The 18627-nt window shown below is 42.9% G+C and overlaps 1 protein-coding gene across 4 annotated transcripts in view; it reads right to left on the reverse strand.

The window, feature by feature from the left end:
• Nucleotides 1-18627, reverse strand: part of LOC112432436 (protein NLRC3) — a 3307575-nt gene that overhangs the window by 822000 nt on the left and 2466948 nt on the right. Inside the window, exons 3-4 of one of the 4 annotated variants that reach the window (XM_076881165.1) lie at nucleotides 5987-6164; nucleotides 3867-3882 (exon numbers count right to left, since the gene is read on the reverse strand). The exons of 1 other annotated variant lie outside the window; for it this stretch is intronic. In XM_076881165.1, the coding sequence (XP_076737280.1) occupies nucleotides 6002-6164 (163 nt within the window). In that variant the 3' untranslated portion in view covers nucleotides 3867-3882; nucleotides 5987-6001. Of the gene's footprint in view, nucleotides 1-3684; nucleotides 3883-5986; nucleotides 6165-18627 lie in introns of those variants that run through there. 2 more of the 4 variants (XM_076881158.1, XM_076881153.1) reach the window with 2 other exon arrangements.

An 18627-nucleotide genomic window follows, 5' to 3' on the forward strand; every position in this document is an offset into this window, starting at 1 on the left:
CTCTTGGGCAAAAGGGGGACACGTTCCTGTTCCTTTTTCTGGAGGATACACAGATTGTTGTTTGAAATCGGGGCAGAATAATCCCCTGATCTGTGCAACGACTGAAGGGTTGTCTAACCCCTGAGGTTGAAGAAAGAAGAGCAAAGGATCACCCAACTGGACGACACTGGTGGCTGCAGCAATAAAATAAAGGTCAAAAGCTCCTTGGACAGACGTCTGAAGGGTATAAGGTAGCACCAAGATAAAGCTGTGGGAGACCTGGGGAGTGTCATCTGTACCTGCTACTGTTGTAAAAATATTTTTTCTTGAATCTGAACCGCGCAAAACACAGAGGTCATCTCACACATGGTTCGCCCAACAGAGGGACAATGGGCCGGAGGAGTGAGTCGAAATGGACCCGGCCACACTGGATTGCAGGGTGTAGGTGAGCTCTGGAGAATCCACAGCTCAACAGAGGGAATTGTCAAATATAATGTTGGGTTATAATATTATTTTATGCCTAATTAAAGATTGTGAATTATTATGTAGTTTTAGTTTGCATTATTTTCCTGAATTAGAAGAAGCTGATAACTATTGCATTTGTTAGACTGATTTGCATTACCTTAGACTGCTGATTTATTGTGAATGAATGATATTGTTTTATGATGCATTATACTGCTAAGTTATAAGAAATACTGTTCGCAGAAAGTCATCGTCTTATTTGTCTGATTAGAAGAGAACAGAGCATACTGGAGCTTTCTGCTCCATCTCAGCAGGAGCAGATAAAGAGGGAGCCAAGGTCGTAGCTTAGGCGCCGTGAGAGAAGGAATTTGAATGTTTAGGCTTTTATGATAAGGTGGGAGGACCAGAAGCTATAAGAGTTTGAGCAATGCTCCACCATTTTGAGATCTGATGCTGTCTGCATACGGTGTTTATCTCCCACGCGTGTGATCATTAAAATCATTGTTTGACTGAACCCGACCGGACCAGTGTTGTTCTTTTGGTTTTTCATCTTGTCTCCATCCCCAATATTTTTGAACACGTAACAATCCTCAGTGTGGATCAGTATAATATCAGCCTGATGTCTGCAGTTTAGTGTCAGCACAACTTTCACATCATATTCATCTCAGCACAACTAAAACATGCTGACTGACCTCAGAGTTTCAAGTTTACATCCTGGACTCTCCAGGAAACCACACAGATGCTTCACTCCTGGATCCTGCAGCTTGTTGTTGTCGCTCAGGTCCAGCTGTCTCAGATGGGAGGGGTTGGACTTCAGTGCTGCTGCCAGATAATCACAGCTGATCTCTGACAAATCACAGCTCTTCAATCTGTATAAAGAATGAAAGATGTAAGTTTATTAGACAAAGTGCTTGAAATCATTCAGTGTTTCATCATCTGTTCAGAGCTGAAGAAGGTTCAGAATGTAGAAGTTTAGAAAATGGAAACTCCAAACAGCTGAAGCCAACAGGAAGCAGCTTCAAACAGGAAACTGTGCAGAGTTTCAGACTATATGTCCTGATGCAGCCAGTTGGATTTTGGAGATTTGAATCTCTGTTCTGTGACTAAGTCCTTGAATCATTTCTTCCAGTTGGTCCAACAAGACAGACTAAGTATTGGACATGTGTTGTGGCTCCATCAGGGGAGCTTCTAAATGTGATGTGATGGCCCCTCTGGGTCTGTCAGGTCACAGCACTGAAGAGAGCTCAAACTGGGCACACAGCTGTTCCAGTCTGGACCAAAGACTCTATACTGGGACTGAGGGACTGCTTTGACTGCACCCACTGGGACTTTTTAAAGGCTCATGTTCTCACTTAGATCATCGATTTCTACTGACATTTCTTTCTGGGAAAAATGGGGATTACTTTGGAAACAGGAAGTATTTTCCCCAATAAGCAGCCCTGGATTAGTAAATCACTCCAACATGTTCTCAGGCAGAAGAAGCTGTCTTGTTATGAGGGAGAGAAGAAAAAGATTGAGGCACAGAAACCTGTTGAAAGAGAGATAAAGCAGCTAAAATCAGGCGTAAAAGTAAAGCAGAGGATGAGCTGAATAAAGGACACTCAAGGCTGGCTTGGAAAGGAATGAAGTCCATGGTGGGGATGCAGAACAAGGAGCAAAGATGAATGTGATGCTGAATCAGCAGAAGACTTGGACTCATTTGATTCCAGCTTTGATATCATTGATTTCAATGAAGAGCTTTGTGATTGTAGCAAAGGGCTGGTAGCTCTGAGAGTCCCACTGATGAGGTGTTTGTGTGGAAATCTCTTAGTGGGACCAAAGAGAGAAAAAGTCCTGGTCCTGATGCTGTGGGAGGGAAATGATTGAAGTGTGCTGTGAGGAACTGACTGGGACATTTTCACACATTTTCCAGTCCTCCTTGGAACAACAGGAAGTTCCCAGCATATGGAAACAAAGGTTAAGTGTCCCATGGCACTCAGTGATGATGGTGCTGTGGCCCCACCACCTCCACCTCTTTGTAAAGGAACTACTGTAATCTGAAGCTTCAAATGGAACTAAGACTTCCTCCACTAGGTGGCAGTGTCTGATGAGAAAGTGTTAGTGGAGCTGGCCTGGAGTCAGAAACAGGAAGATGCAGGATTTGGGCTGAAATGGGCAAAAGTGGTTAGCACTAGTGCCTTAGAGCAAGAAGGTTGTAGGTTGAAGCTTGTTGGTCAGCTGGGCCTTTCTGTGGAGGTTGGATGTTCTCCCACAGTCCAATGAAATGCTGCTTAGGTTCATTGGTGCTTCTACATTGGCTGTAGGTGTGGATGTGAGGGAGTGCTTCTCTGTCGCTCTCTGTTGGCCCTGTGATGGACTGCTCACCTGTGCAGGTGGACCACGCCTCTTGCCCTATGACAGCTAGGGCACAGGCTGCAGCCCTGTGAGCCTAAGCTGAATAAACAGTTAGCAAAAATGATCCATAGATGGCCTGAAATCCCCCAGTTAGCAGTTTGGTAGATAGCTATGACATGCTAATCCCATCCAGCAGCTGTATTCTACCTGTAAGCTGATCCCTGCTGAGCCAAAGCACTTTTTCATATACAAATTACAACCTTTAATAGAAACCTATTGGTCAGCATCTTATTAGCCTGCTGTTAGCTTCATTCCACAGAAAACTGAGAGAAACTAACAGAGTTGATAAAGAATAAAGAGAAATGTGCTGATTTAAAGCCTTTGAAGTGCTTCAGATGATCTCTGTCCACTTCTGTCCACTCATTCATTCATGTAAGCTTTCTAATGCAGCTTTGATCTTCACAGTCTGCTTGATGAAACTCATTCTAACCCTGAATGTCAGAGTGTTCCTCCTTCTCTTTCCCATCATTCATGCTGGCAGTGGAGGAGATTTGGATGTTGGACTGTGTTTTGGATGATGTGTGTATGTTTGTGTTGGACTGCTGTCTGTAAAGCAAACGCACATTTTGCTTTGGATTTCAGTGTCACACAGACTTTAAGGTGCAATGAAGAGTTTGAGAGTTTCACAGTGAATTTTCCAGTGGAGGATTTTTCTTCTTCTGTGAAGGTTTGAAATGTGAACATTGTTCTGCTGCAGTCAATGAACTAAACCAGAGAAGAAGAAAACAGACTTTACCATGAAGATCCTCAGTGTGGATCAGTATAATATCAGCCTGATGTCTGCAGTTTAGTGTCAGCACAACTTTCACATCATATTCATCTCAGCACAACTAAAACATGCTGACTGACCCCAGAGTTTCAAGTTTACATCCTGGACTCTCCAGGAAACCACACAGATGCTTCACTCCTGGATCCTGCAGGTTGTTCTTAGTTGAAGAAGAGGAGTAGGCATTACCCAGGTCCAGCTCTCTCAGATGGGAGGGGTTGGACTTCAGTGCTGCTGCCAGATAATCACAGCTGATCTCTGACAAACCACAGCCCCACAATCTGTATAAAGAATGAAAGATGTAAGTTTATTAGACAAAGTGCTTGAAATCATTCAGTGTTTCATCATCTGTTCAGAGCTGAAGAAGGTTCAGAATGTAGAAGTTTAGAAAATGGAAACTCCAAACAGCTGAAGCCAACAGGAAGCAGCTTCAAACAAACACAACAAGAGAAAAAACTCTGAATGTTTCACATTAAAGTCGTACATTTCTCATAAAAACAGGACAAAGACTTGAAAAAGTCGTGTTTTTCCTTCCAGGAACCACATGGCTTCACTTTTAAAGGTGAAGTGTGACAGAAATGGACATATTTGAAGTCCAACACCTTTTTCCAGTCACATTATTAAAGCAGACAAACTACAAGCTCATTTTCATTCCAACAAGTCATCTTCTGACCTGGACTAACAACACTGGTCTCTATGTGCAGCTGGCTGTGAGACCAGTGCTCAGGGAGCGTCTACAAAGTGCAACACTGAAAGAACATCACACACTCATTTGCTTCCAGCACTTTCACACAAACATCTACTGTCATTATTGTCACCAAACTCTGTGGATCCTTTATTGCAAATTCAAATGGGATCAAATGGTCAGACAAAAGAGGGTTATGAGGAAATATGATGAAATGTTGTGTATTAGCAGCAACTTATTGAATCATTTTCCTCAGAAACCAAACAAAATGATTGACAAACATGTTTTTACAAACTCAGTGTTGGACTTGGATCAGCAGGATAAGCTGATGTTTAAAGGCATTTGAGTCTCGCTGTATGAGAGTCCAGTTCTTACTCAATATTTATGGATGATGTTCTTTCAGTGTTGCACTTTGTAGACGCTCCCTGAGCCTCACAGCCAGCTGCACATGGACCAGCTGACATTACCCAGCATTAGAGGTGGCTGTAAAAAATTCATGTTCCCATTTAAATGGTTTTAATTTGAATAAAACGATGTTGATTCATTCAATCCTGAATCGATGTTTAATATAAATGTATTTTGCCAGAATCTCAGGTTAAAGCTCACAAACTATTTCAACAAGCAGCAAACAGCTAAAACAGTAAATGAGAGCAGCTAAACACACAAAGATGGAAACACAGAGCGTGGATCGTTCACTCGACGGCACGTACACGGACACGCCGTCGGGGCTGAAAGTGGACAGCTCACAGATCCTGAAGCTGCAGGTTTCATCTGTCTCCAACCAAAACTGAGTGATGCAGCAAAAGAAGATCCAAACTCTGCTTCACGTTTGATCAATATGCTCATGAATTCTCTCTGACTTTGGCTGTTCCTGCCTGCACAGCTCTCTCTCTCTCAGTGTACTCCAAGAACAGCTTCAAACATCTGTTTCTGCATCATTCACTGTTTATTAGCCACCAGTCTGCTGTTGTGTTCAGTGCTGTCGGCCTCTGACAGTAAAGCCTCATTTCTGCTGTTCCATGGAAACTTTTTAAAATGATGACAGATTACAAACTCTCAGCTGTGTCTGTAATCAAACCTCTGTAACTTTGCTTCACTTCAGCAGCATCAGCTCATGTTCACATGTTGCTTCATGGTTTGCTTCAGTTTTTGATCGACTGCAGAATATTTTGAAGGTTATCTGCTATAAAAAGCCAGAAGAGGAAAATCTGCTTCATGTGTTTCTGTTTGATCCTCAGTGACTTTGACACAAAGGCCTCTGCTGTGATGATCACACCTCTGATCAAGTCTCACAGTGTCACAACTGATAAATGATCAGAGTTAGAATATTTCTGACTGTCTGCTGTGTGCCGTGACCTTTGACCTGCTAAAGACAGTCAGCTGTGGATTATTCATTGTTGTGTCTGATACTTAGAACTGTGAGGAAGAAGCTACACAGTTAATCAGGGTCCCCTCTCTCTGAATCAGGAAAGGTGGGCAGGCCGCGTGTGGGCCGCGGGCCATACGTTGAGTATCACTGTTTGACTGCAGCAGAACAATGTTCACATTTCAATGGACTAAACCAGAGAAGAAGAAAACAGACTTTACCATGAAGATCCTCAGTGTGGATCAGTATAATATCAGCCTGATGTCTGCAGTTTAGTGTCAGCACAACTTTCACATCATATTCATCTCAGCACAACTAAAACATGCTGACTGACCTCAGAGTTTCAAGTTTACATCCTGGACTCTCCAGGAAACCACACAGATGCTTCACTCCTGGATCCTGCAGCTTGTTGTTGGAGCTCAGGTCCAGCTCTCTCAGATGGGAGGGGGTTGGACTTCAGTGCTGCTGCCAGATAATCACAGCTGATCTTTGACAAACCACAGTCCTTCAATCTGTATAAAGAATGAAAGATGTAAGTTTATTAGACAAAGTGCTTGAAATCATTCAGTGTTTCATCATCTGTTCAGAGCTGAAGAAGGTTCAGAATGTAGAAGTTTAGAAAATGGAAACTCCAAACAGCTGAAGCCAACAGGAAGCAGCTTCAAACAAACACAACAAGAGAAAAAACTCTGAATGTTTCACATTAAAGTCGTACATTTCTCATAAAAACAGGACAAAGACTTGAAAAAGTCGTGTTTTTCCTTCCAGGAACCACATGGCTTCACTTTTAAAGGTGAAGTGTGACAGAAATGGACATATTTGAAGTCCAACACCTTTTTCCAGTCACATTATTAAAGCAGACAAACTACAAGCTCATTTTCATTCCAACAAGTCATCTTCTGACCTGGACTAACAACACTGGTCTCTATGTGCAGCTGGCTGTGAGACCAGTGCTCAGGGAGCGTCTACAAAGTGCAACACTGAAAGAACATCACACACTCATTTGCTTCCAGCACTTTCACACAATCATCTACTGTCATTATTGTCACCAAACTCTGTGGATCCTTTATTGCAAATTCAAATGGGATCAAATGGTCAGACAAAAGAGGGTTATGAGGAAATATGATGAAATGTTGTGTATTAGCAGCAAGTTATTGAATCTTTTTCCTCAGAAACCAAACAAAATGATTGACAAACATGTTTTTACAAACTCAGTGTTGGACTTGGATCAGCAGGATAAGCTGATGTTTAAAGGCATTTGAGTCTCGCTGTATGAGAGTCCAGTTCTTACTCAATATTTATGGATGATGTTCTTTCAGTGTTGCACTTTGTAGACGCTCCCTGAGCCTCACAGCCAGCTGCACATGGACCAGCTGACATTACCCAGCATTAGAGGCGGCTGTAAAAAATTCATGTACCCATTTAAATGGTTTTAATTTGAATAAAACGATGTTGATTCATTCAATCCTGAATCGATGTTTAATATAAATGTATTTTGCCAGAATCTCAGGTTAAAGCTCACAAACTATTTCAACAAGCAGCAAACAGCTAAAACAGTAAATGAGAGCAGCTAAACACACAAAGATGGAAACACAGAGCGTGGATCGTTCACTCGACGGCACGTACACGGACACGCCGTCGGGGCTGAAAGTGGACAGCTCACAGATCCTGAAGCTGCAGGTTTCATCTGTCTCCAACCAAAACTGAGTGAAGCAGCAGCAAAAGAAGATCCAAACTCTGCTTCACGTTTGATCAATATGCTCATGAATTCTCTCTGACTTTGGCTGTTCCTGCCTGCACAGCTCTCTCTCTCTCAGTGTACTCCAAGAACAGCTTCAAACATCTGTTTCTGCATCATTCACTGTTTATTAGCCACCAGTCTGCTGTTGTGTTCAGTGCTGTCGGCCTCTGACAGTAAAGCCTCATTTCTGCTGTTCCATGGAAACTTTTTAAAATGATGACAGATTACAAACTCTCAGCTGTGTCTGGAATCAAACCTCTGTAACTTTGCTTCACTTCAGCAGCATCAGCTCATGTTCACATGTTGCTTCATGGTTTTCATGGTTGATTCACCTCATTTTTTTAAAAATGACCTCTGACAGGAAAGTCTCATTTCTGCTGCTCAACACTGAAGAAATGTAAACTTTCAAAACGATGACAAATTGGAAAACACAGAGCTGTGTCTCTTTTTTTTTTTGTGTGTCCCGTTTGGATCTTTAGCCATCAGAATTGTTGTCTTAACGCCAAGAAAGATGCCAAGCGGATTTATTTTACCAAGTGGATCATCATGGCCTTTCCATATTGGTCCATTTGATTGACCTTTATTATAATTATGAATTTATTTTATTTTCGGTTGCTACAAACGGGACAGACATGACTGGGGGATAGGACAGGGAGAGAGAATGAAAGAAAGAGAGGGAGAGAAAGAAAACCAAAGGGGAGAAGAGACGGTGAGAAAGGGGGGAAGAAAAAAAGAAAAACAAACAAAACACCTGGATCACCTGTATGGAGAAAAAAAAACAGAAGAGAAAGCAAACAACATAATAAAAACAGCACCATCACAATAAACTAGCTAGTAGTAGATAACAGTAGATACTAAATAATAAACGATATTGTGCAGCACGCAAGATAGACAGCGCACAATGTGCTTAGAGGCAGCAGCCATAAAGGTGTAGTCCGCGTCTGTGAACACCCGTGTGTACACCTGTGTGCACACCTGTGTGGATCAGCATGCTTGTATTCCAAAGGTTTCTCCATGTAACGATCTGCTAGGGAGTGTGGGGAGCCATAGCCCCGTCCCCCAGGCATGAAGCAGGTATGGAGGAGATCCAGGCCCCAGATATCCAGAGGCCCCAGAGTACAAGGACCCGAGGAGGACCACCAAAAGGGGGGGAATCGCCAATCGGCCACCAGGAGTGAGCCGGTACATACACGAGCGCCCAGCCCCAGACGACAAGGACCACCAACACACCAACGTCTGAGGGCATCAGCCACCGGCAGGGAGTGTGGTGAGGGGAGATAGGCCTCCGTACTTTGGAGGGCCTGAGATGTACCCAGAGAGGTGGAGTCTAAGACCCAACCTGACACATAGACACAGACGAACAGGCGCACGCGGACACCAACGTGCATTCCCACCCCATATGCACAACCAAATACTCGGCACTCACCCAACGTGTAGACAGACACAAATAGAAACTGCACAGACCGTCGCACTCCCCAAACATACTCTATATCCCAAGTCCAGGTACCCCCGCCCTCAGAGGGGCAAGCCGCACCTAAACCCAGGAGATGTAACCCTTCTCTCTGGGACGGAGGCAAGCGGACCACCTCTTTGATTAGAGCTGTGTCTCTAGTCAAAGCAGAGATGGAACGATGCCACTTTTTATGTCCGATATCGATATGAATCCAATATAGTCGATTTTATAATCAAACTTTTTTTAATATCTTGCTGCATTTTGTATAAGTTCATACTCAAGTTTAAAAAATCTAAACACTAAAGCTGTTCAGTTATACCTGTCTGCAAAAACACACTGCAGCCAAAACATTAGACAATACTGATCTTTGTATTTTGATGCGGACGTCAAAAACTCTTTGGTTGTGAAAAAAAGAAGTGCAACATCAGCACAAAATAATGTTTCTATTGAACAACTAACACAAACAGGTTGTAGAATGGAGCCTTTTATACTCACAGCTGAACAGAAACAACATCCAGAGTGGAAAACAGTGCAAACAACTGCAAACAGGCTTCATGACACTCATGTTTGAACAGGATGGATGTCAGTGTGAGCTGTTTCTATCACATTTAACCTCACAATCAATTTTGTCTCATTTCTATACAAAACTTAACACAAGTATGAAAAAAGTGTTTTTGATTGTTTTGTTTTTTGAACCATGAAACTGTTTAACAACACAGTTTGAGTCAAAGTCAAACTTGAGTCTGTCCATCGTTCGGTCAGACTGAGCAATGACAGCACACAGACGTAGACAACAGCTCTCTGAAACACCAAACTCAGGTCCTGTTGATGCTGATATACAGTGACACAGTTACATGGGTGATTCATCCTTTTAACTTTATCTTTAAACAGCTGCAGCTGTCACTGACAGCGCATGTGGTACTTTAACCTTTGGACTGTTTTCATCAGTTAATTATGGAGTTACTACAAAGAGTGAAACTATAGGATGATCTGTCTGCTGTCACTGGGTGGTGCTGAGGTCTGAATCTGAGGACGGCTCCTGTAGTCACAACAAGAACACAATCATCACAAACTGAAATATAAATATGATGGAGTAGAGCTTGAATTAGCTCCAGAATTTAAATATCTTGGGGTCATTCTAGACCCAACATTATCCTTCAAGAGTCACATAAATAAAGTGTCCCAGGTACTTAAATTTAATAATCGAAATTTTAATCATATACGTAATAATTTAAATATGAATGTTGCAAAAACTTATTTTTACTCAATGATCATCTCTCATATGGACTATTGTTTGACGTCCTGGTCACTTGCTTGTCCAACAACACTTAAAACTATTGAAAACATTTATAAAAGAAGTTTAAAACTACTTGACAAAAAACCGACTTCCCACCACCACTGTCATGTGTTAAAAAACATAAATTACTGAACTTCAATAACTAGGTGAAACTTAAAAGAGTGAGTTTAATATATAAAGTCTTACACTCCCTTGCTCCACCACCATTAAAGCAGTTCATTAGGCATAAAGAAAGCTCAGACAGGACCACTCGAGCTACAATCCGAGGAGACTTGTTTATACCCCACAGACGGACAGCATTTGGGCAGAACGTCCTCTCTGTCCAGGGAGGCCATCTGTGGAACAGTCTTCCTCAACCCATTAGAGAATGCTCTACACTCAGTTTGTTTAAGGCAAAGGTTAAAAACTGGTTATGGACAAATCAAGTGTGCGATCATGTATGAATTGTACAGTTTTAATGTTTTATTTGGGAACAGAATGGTGTGTATGTGTAAGTTTGGTGACGGAGTTTTTATTATGAATGAATGATGAATTTTTATGAATTATTATGTCTATTTTTTATGCTTAAGGACAACAGATGGAAATTAGTCCTTGGCTATAATCTGGTATGTTTACATTCATGTAATTTTTTTTTTTTACATTTATGTTCATTAACATGCACTGTCCTAAATAAATAAATAAATAAATAAATAAATAAATAAAGTTTATCTCTCAAATCTGAAATAAAGCTGATCCTTCTGTCCTCACACACTCGGGAGTGTTCTTCTCTTCTCTTACATTTTTTCAGTCCTACAGTTCTGCTGACAGCTGACATATGAGCTGTTTATTTAAAAAAAGCCTTATATACCAACAGATGTTCCTATATCATGTTCACCTTTGAGTTGTTGGAGCTTTATAAATGGACATCTGCAAAGATGTGATGATGGAGCAGGTTTCAGTGCTGCTGCATCCTGGTCACAAAATACGGAGGTGGTATCAGCACTGGTATCAGCACTGGTATCAGCACTGGTATTGAAGAAGAAATATTAATGCTTCAAACTATTTGTCTTAAAGGATGGAAGCTGTACAGAGTTCTGCACATGTGTCTTTGTGAACATACCTCATTAACAATATTTCAGACAGTTTTTAACCTGAATATTTGCAACAAACTCAGTATAAAAAATACAGTCAGTGCTAAAAAATTAATCAGTCGAAAAATTAAAATTTTAACTTAAGCTGCCAAGAGGAAGTCGTTGGTTTCAGTAAATATCGGGCTTTGCTATTTGATCGGTTTTTACAGATTAATGAGGAGTTACTGAAGTGCCAGGTTTTTAAAGTAGGTGTTACTGTCTTTACACATGTGGAGACTGAAAACATGGTGCTGTTTAATAAGATATTTAATATTCAGCTCTGCACAGGAGCTGCAGCAGGGTGCAGCCTGTTGCCTTTACAGTATAATACTTGTAATAAAAGTACAGTAACGGTAATTAGTGACTGAGCAGCCCGGGGCGTTTCTCTTGATTTCTTTAGTCAGGGTAAATTCATTCACCTGCACAGGTTAGCTAAACAAACCCTGACGGCCGAGTGCTCATCTTAGCTAGCTAGGTCTCAGGACCGAGCTAAGGACGGTAGTTACGGAGTAGCTTACAAACACGTTTAACTTACCGAAAAAGTGCAGCGGGGCCTCGGGTCCTTCTGTCGGGTAGTCCAGTTTACTGAAGAACACCTCAGGCTGTCAGGTTAAAACACTCGGCCGTGTCTTCGTAGCGTAAACGCTGGCCGTCCTCTCAGAGCCTACCTCTATCTGCTATTCCCGAACAGAGATACGCAAGTTTCTCCGTGACTGCAGCTGCCAGTCAATTCAATTCAATTTTATTTATATAGCGCCAAATCACAACAAAAGTCGCCTCAAGGCGCTTCATAGATACAGAGAAAAACCCAACAATCATATGACCCCCTATGAGCAAGCACTTTGGCGACAGTGGGAAGGAAAAACTCCCTTTTAACAGGAAGAAACCTCCGGCAGAACCAGGCTCAGGGAGGGGCGGGGCCATCTGCTGCGACCGGTTGGGGTGAGAGAACGAAGACAGGATAAAAGACATGCTGTGGAAGAGAGACAGAGGTTAATAACAGATATGATTCAATGCAGAGAGGTCTGTTAACACATAGTGAGTGAGAAAGGTGACTGGAAAGGAAAAACTCAATGCATCATGGGAATCCCCCGGCAGCCTACATCTATTGCAGCATAACTAAGGGAGGATTCAGGGTCACCTGGTCCAGCCCTAACTATATGCTTTAGCAAAAAGGAAAGTTTTAAGCCTAATCTTAAAAGTAGAGATAGTGTCTGTCTCCCGAATCCAAACTGGAAGCTGGTTCCACAGAAGAGGGGCCTGAAAACTGAAGGCTCTCCCTCCCATTCTACTTTTAAATACTCTAGGAACAACAAGTAGGCCTGCAGAGCGAGAGCGAAGTGCTCTAATAGGGTGATATGGTACTACAAGGTCATTAAGATAAGATGGGGCCTGATTATTTAAGACCTTGTATGTGAGGAGCAGGATTTTGAATTCAATTCTGGATTTAACAGGAAGCCAATGAAGGGAAGCCAAAACAGGAGAAATCTGCTCTCTCTTTCTAGTCCCTGTCAGGACTCTTGCTGCAGCATTTTGGATTAGCTGAAGGCTTTTCAGCGAGTTTTTTGGACATCCTGATAATAATGAATTACAGTAGTCCAGCCTGGACGTAATAAATGCATGAACTAGTTTTTCAGCATCACTCTGAGTCAAAGCTGCTATGATGACGTTACACCCCATTTTAACATCACCGCTGTCGGAATTAGAATCAAACTTGGACATAAATCAGCGTGATGAGAACTATACCTCCAAAGGTCGGGTAGGCCAGAAGTAAACGGCTATGAAATGGGACGGTCTAGCCTTCAGATTAGCATCACCGCTGTCTCGGTGGAGTTTAATAAACTCAGCTGTCTGCTCCTTGCTATCTAAAATATAACAGGACACTGGAGTAAACTCTCGACCATCTCACACTTCTGCTTAATCAGTTTTCTGTTTGACGTTTATTCAGCTGTGTGAAAACCACCCGGGGGATTAATAAAGTGGCTTGCAAAAGTATTCGGTCCCCTTGAACTTTTCCCCATTTTGTCACATTACAGCCACAAACACGAATCATTTTTTATTGGACTTCCAGGTGAAAGACCAACACAAAGTGGTGCACACGTGAGAAGTGGAACGAAAATCATACATGATTCCAAACATTTTGTACAAATAAATAACTGCAAAGTGGGGTGTGCGTAATTATTCAGCCCCCTGAGTCAATACTTTGTAGAACCAGCTTTTGCTGCAATTACAGCTGCCAGTCTTTTAGGGTCTGTCTCTACCAGCTTTGCACATCTACAGACTGAAATCTTTGCCCATTCTTCTTTGCAAAACAGCTCCAGCTCAGTCAGATTAGATGGGCAGCGTTTGTGAACAGCAGTTTTCAGATCTTGCCACAGACTCCTGATTGGATTTAGATCTGGACTTTGACTGGGCCGTTCTAACACATGGACATGTTTTGTTTTAAACCACTCCATTGTTGCCCTGGCTTTATGTTTAGGGTCGTTGTCCTGCTGGAAGGTGAAGCTCCGCCCCAGTCTCAAGTCTTTTGCAGACTCCAAGAGGGTTTCTTCCAAGATTGCCCTGTATTTGGCTCCATCCATCTTCCCATCAACTCTGACCAGCTTCCCTGTCCCTGCTGAAGAGAAGCACCCCCAGAGCATGATGCTGCCACCACCATATTTGACAGTGGGGATGTTCAGAGTGATGTGCAGTGTTAGTTTTCCACACAGAGCATTTTGAACAAAAAGTTCCATTTTGGTCTCATCTGACCAGAGCAGCTTCTTCCACATGTTTGCTGTGTCCCCTACATGGCTTGTGGCAAACTACAAACGGGACTTCTTATGGTTTTCTGTTAACAATGGCTTTCTTCTTGCCACTCTTCCATAAAGGCCAACTTTGTGCAGTGCACGACTAATAGTTGTCCTATGGACAGATTCCCCCACCTGAGCTGTAGATCTCTGCAGCTCATCCAGAGTCACCATGGGCCTCTTGGCTGCATTTCTGATCAGCGCTCTCCTTGTTCGGCCTGTGAGTTTAGGTGGACAGCCTTGTCTTGGTAGGTTTACAGTTGTTCCATACTTCTTCCATTTCTGAATGATGGCTTGAACAGTAGTGATGTGACGTTCTGTATCGAGGCTTCGAAGCGTGTGTCGAGTAATGGAGGGGGCGTTTCCGCGAAGCGCGTATCGAGGCTTGCTTCATTTATGGGAGGAGCTGAAAATGATGACGTCCGAAGCCTCGCTGTCCGGCTGTACCACGTGACTGGTTCAGGAAGCGGTTCAAACTTTGCCGCGAGCTATGACAGCGATATAAACCCCTCAGACCCCATTCAAAATGTGGGCGTTTGATGGAGAGTTGCGGTTAGTGAGAGTTAGAGACAGTTTGGGAAAAAAAGAAATCGCCTACGACCTGCCACAGTGGAGAAACTGTTGTTTTTAAATAAAAACCAATGATGTGTCCCCTAAACACTAATCACTAGGGGTGCAACGATATTCGTATCGATATTGAACCGTTCGATACAGTGCTTTCGGTTCGGTACGCATATGTATCGAACAATACAAAATTTGTAATTTATTTTATCAACTTTCCTTCTGACGATGCTGTCTGTGTTGAGCGCTCAGTGAATCTGCGTTCGACTACTCCGCCTAGGCTGTACTGTCCAGCGCAGATCCACTGAGCGCTCAACACAGACAGCATCGTCAGAAGGAAGAGCGCAGGGCAAGCTAGCGAGACAGAAGTTAAGCACTCCTTGCAACTTGGACCTCGCCCACCCTCATTCAGATCTGGCATTTGGAATTATTTTGGTTTTCATGTGACGTATGACCCTGAAGGTAAGCGAGTCATGGACTAAAGTAAAACAGTATGTTGGATGTGCCACGCAATGCTCAATTACATGGGTGGGAGCTAGTGTGTTAGCGCAGTTAGCTCGTTAACGTGTTGGCCGTCTAGCCCCATGCACGGGGCGATCGGCGGTAGCTCGTTAACGGAGATTTGCCGTGTTGTGGCGTTAAGGTCATTTCAACAAGATTAACCTGAAAGCACTAGTGGGAACACAACGAATATGACTGCACATTTACACCGACATTATCCTAGTGCAAAGACAAAGATGAGTGATTCCTCAGTCAGATACAGGGCTCGCAATATCGCTAGCGATTTTTTTCAGTCGGGGTACCAAAATCTATCTCTGCCCTGCCCGTCGGGCTATTGTAGGAAGGAAAAATATATGTCAATGCTTTTGCATTCTTTCGGAAATGTAGCTGGGTAATTATGTCATTGGCATCGGTGAGCCACTGTCAATATGTGACCTATTGAAATCGCGTTTGAATTTGCGCTTGTTTTTTTGCTTTCACTTTGCAATCGCGTGAACTGTGTATAGAGAGCGACAGCACTGATTGGTGAGTGATGATAATTTGTGCACCAATTCCTCTGACATCGTCTTATTAATCGTTAGCTTACTATGCAAACATGACAAGTGAAATCTCCCGCAGCAAGCTTAAACATGTGAGAAGTTGATCGCGCAGAGAATCGCTGAGCGTTATGTGAGTGCGCGTGTAAAAGCAGCAGAATATATATTTTAGTTCTGCTGAGCCAAATAAGACAGGTCAGGGTGAAGAAGTGACAGCCAAAGAAAAGCTTACCACAAAACGGAGAAGTTATGACAAATCAGACTATAAGGCAAAAAGAAAGTGCAGCTTTATGGTTTCATGGACAAAAGAATTTCTGTGGCTGCAATATGACGAGCTATATAACCAGGGGTGCACATAAGTGGTGCGCATTCTCTGTCAAAATAAAAAACACGCACAAGGGTTAGGGTTAAATTTAAAAACTGTACTTTTGAGTTAAAATATATATTTATAATTTTAATAAATGACAAATTAAAAAGGCATGAACATTTTTTTTGTATCGAAAAAATATCGAACCGTGACACCAAAGTATCGAACCGAACCGAACCGTGAATTTTGTGTATCGTTGCACCCCTACTAATCACTGTCCTTGCCTCAATGTTACAAAAGCACAACCACTGTCCACACCTCACCTCACAGTATATGATCATTTCCATTTTAGGCATTTCCAAATAATCATTTTCCATACTGCCAGCATAAATATACACAGTATACTGCCATCACTACAATATAGATGTTTTACACACTCCTTTTGTTGTTGACATTCACAGGCTGTGTGCAAAATGCCACACTCTTCAAATTCATGCCAACTAATATTTTTACGTCCAGTAGGTGTCCTGCTAGAGCAAATGAAGCTTCAAGAAGCTTCGCGTTGGGGTGAACCAATTGGATGAAAAGCTTCAGTGCTTCATGAGGCTTCATCTGCCCATCACTATTGAACAGTGCTCCGTGGGATGTTCAAGGCTTGGGAAATCTTTTTGTAGCCTAAGCCTGCTTTAAATTTCTCAATAACTTTATCCCTGACCTGTCTGCTGTGTTCTTTGGACTTCATGGTGTTGTTGCTCTCAATATTCTCTTAGACAACCTCTGAGGCCGTCGCAGAGCAGCTGTATTTGTACTGACATTAGATTACACACAGGTGCACTCTATTTAGTCATTAGCACTCATCAGGCAACGTCTATGGGCAACTGACTGCACTCAGACCAAAGGGGACTGAATAATTACGCACACCCCACTTTGCAGTTATTTATTTGTAAAAAATGTTTGGAGTCATGTATGATTTTCATTCCACTTCTCATGTGTACACCAGTTTGTGTTGGTCTTTCACGTGGAATTCCAATAAAATTGATTCATGTTTGTGGCTGTAACGTGACAAAATGTGGGAAAGTTCAAGGGGACCGAATACTTTTGCCACTGTAAAGGTTTATTTTGTCTAATCTAATCTAATAACTTTAATCTCAGCCAAACTGATTTACTCAGGAACAAATAAAACACTGAAAAAAGTCAAACAATAACATTTTTAGGTTGTCTAAGTCACTTATATATTACGTTTAACCTGAGTAGCGAAAGACCGCGGTGATCTGAACATGATGTGCCGGGAGTTTGCTGTTCTCGGCGGCTCTACTGACCCTCGAGCTCTCGGCTAGCTATCGAGCTGGTGGGTAACAGACGTCTCAGAAACGTCGGAGCACTTTTGCAAATATGCGATATCTTGATAAACTGAGCAGATATTTAAAGTTTACACAGCTACATTCTCACCTGAAAATATGTTAAAAGTTTATTTTGTGACCCAGAAAGAGTAATAAGAGTAATATTAAAAACTTAGTAGCGACCGCCATTGCCGGAAAGTGGAATTGGATGGGCCACGCTATGAATTCTGGGATATGGTGGGCCACGAAGGACACACCTGACCCATCCTTTAATTTTGGGGAAAAAGAGGACGCATTGGTCGGCTGCATTCGGAGGAGTCTATGAATTTGGACAGCCTTCATCGTGTCGCTGTGACGTAATCGGTCTACAAATGCGTCCTCAGGAGGATGCAGCCCATGAATTTGGACACCCCCTATGTTTACTACTGCATAGACACATTGAATTTCCAACACAAGGAAACTACACTTTGGACAATGTTTTCACCACCAAGAAAGGAGATTACAAAGCCCCCCACATCATGACCACATCACTGTTATGCTAATGCCAGCATACAGGCCCCTGGTCAAAGTCACTAAACCAGTTCGTAAGCAGGTACGTGTGTGGCCAGAAGGACCTGCAATACTGCTTTTCCACCACAGACTGGGAGATCCTTAAACAGGCCGTCACACATGACAACACCACAGACCTGCAGGAATATACAGAAACTGTCATTGGCTACATCTCAAAAGGCATCGATGAGGTCATAGAGACCACTGTCCAGGCCAATCAGAAACCATGGCTCACAGGTGAGGTCTACAGGCTCCTGAGGGTGAGAAATGCAGCCTTGAAAGCTGGGGATGAGGTGAGCCTAACAACATCAAGGGCAAACCTGTCACGTGCATCAGAGAGGTGGAAATGCAGTGCTCCAGGAGGATTTTGCAAAGCTTCAGTGACAGCAGAGATACTCAGAGGCTGTGGCAAGGGATACAGACCATCACAGACTACAAGCCCACTCCTCAGACCGCTGTCGGGTCCACCACATTACCGTAAGAGCTAAGTGAAATTTTCTCTTGCTTTGAGACACAGAACGACACCCCAGCACAGAAGACTCCACCCCCCAACGATCGGGTGGTGACACTATCAACATGCTTGTCAGGACCTGCTGCCATCAGGGAGGAGACTGAAGAGCCTCCGGGCCAGAACCAGGAGACTGAGAGACAGCTTCATCCAGGTTGTCAGGATGCTGAATTCACTCCCTGCTCTCACACACCAACTCCAGACCTGCATTCATCTTTTTCCTCTGAACCCCCCAAACATACAAACCCTGAGCCACCACCATTGCCCTTTCACTGACTGCCCTA

This window comes from Maylandia zebra, unplaced genomic scaffold, assembly GCF_041146795.1.
Source record: "Maylandia zebra isolate NMK-2024a unplaced genomic scaffold, Mzebra_GT3a scaffold03, whole genome shotgun sequence".
NCBI classification, from domain to species: domain Eukaryota; kingdom Metazoa; phylum Chordata; class Actinopteri; order Cichliformes; family Cichlidae; genus Maylandia; species Maylandia zebra.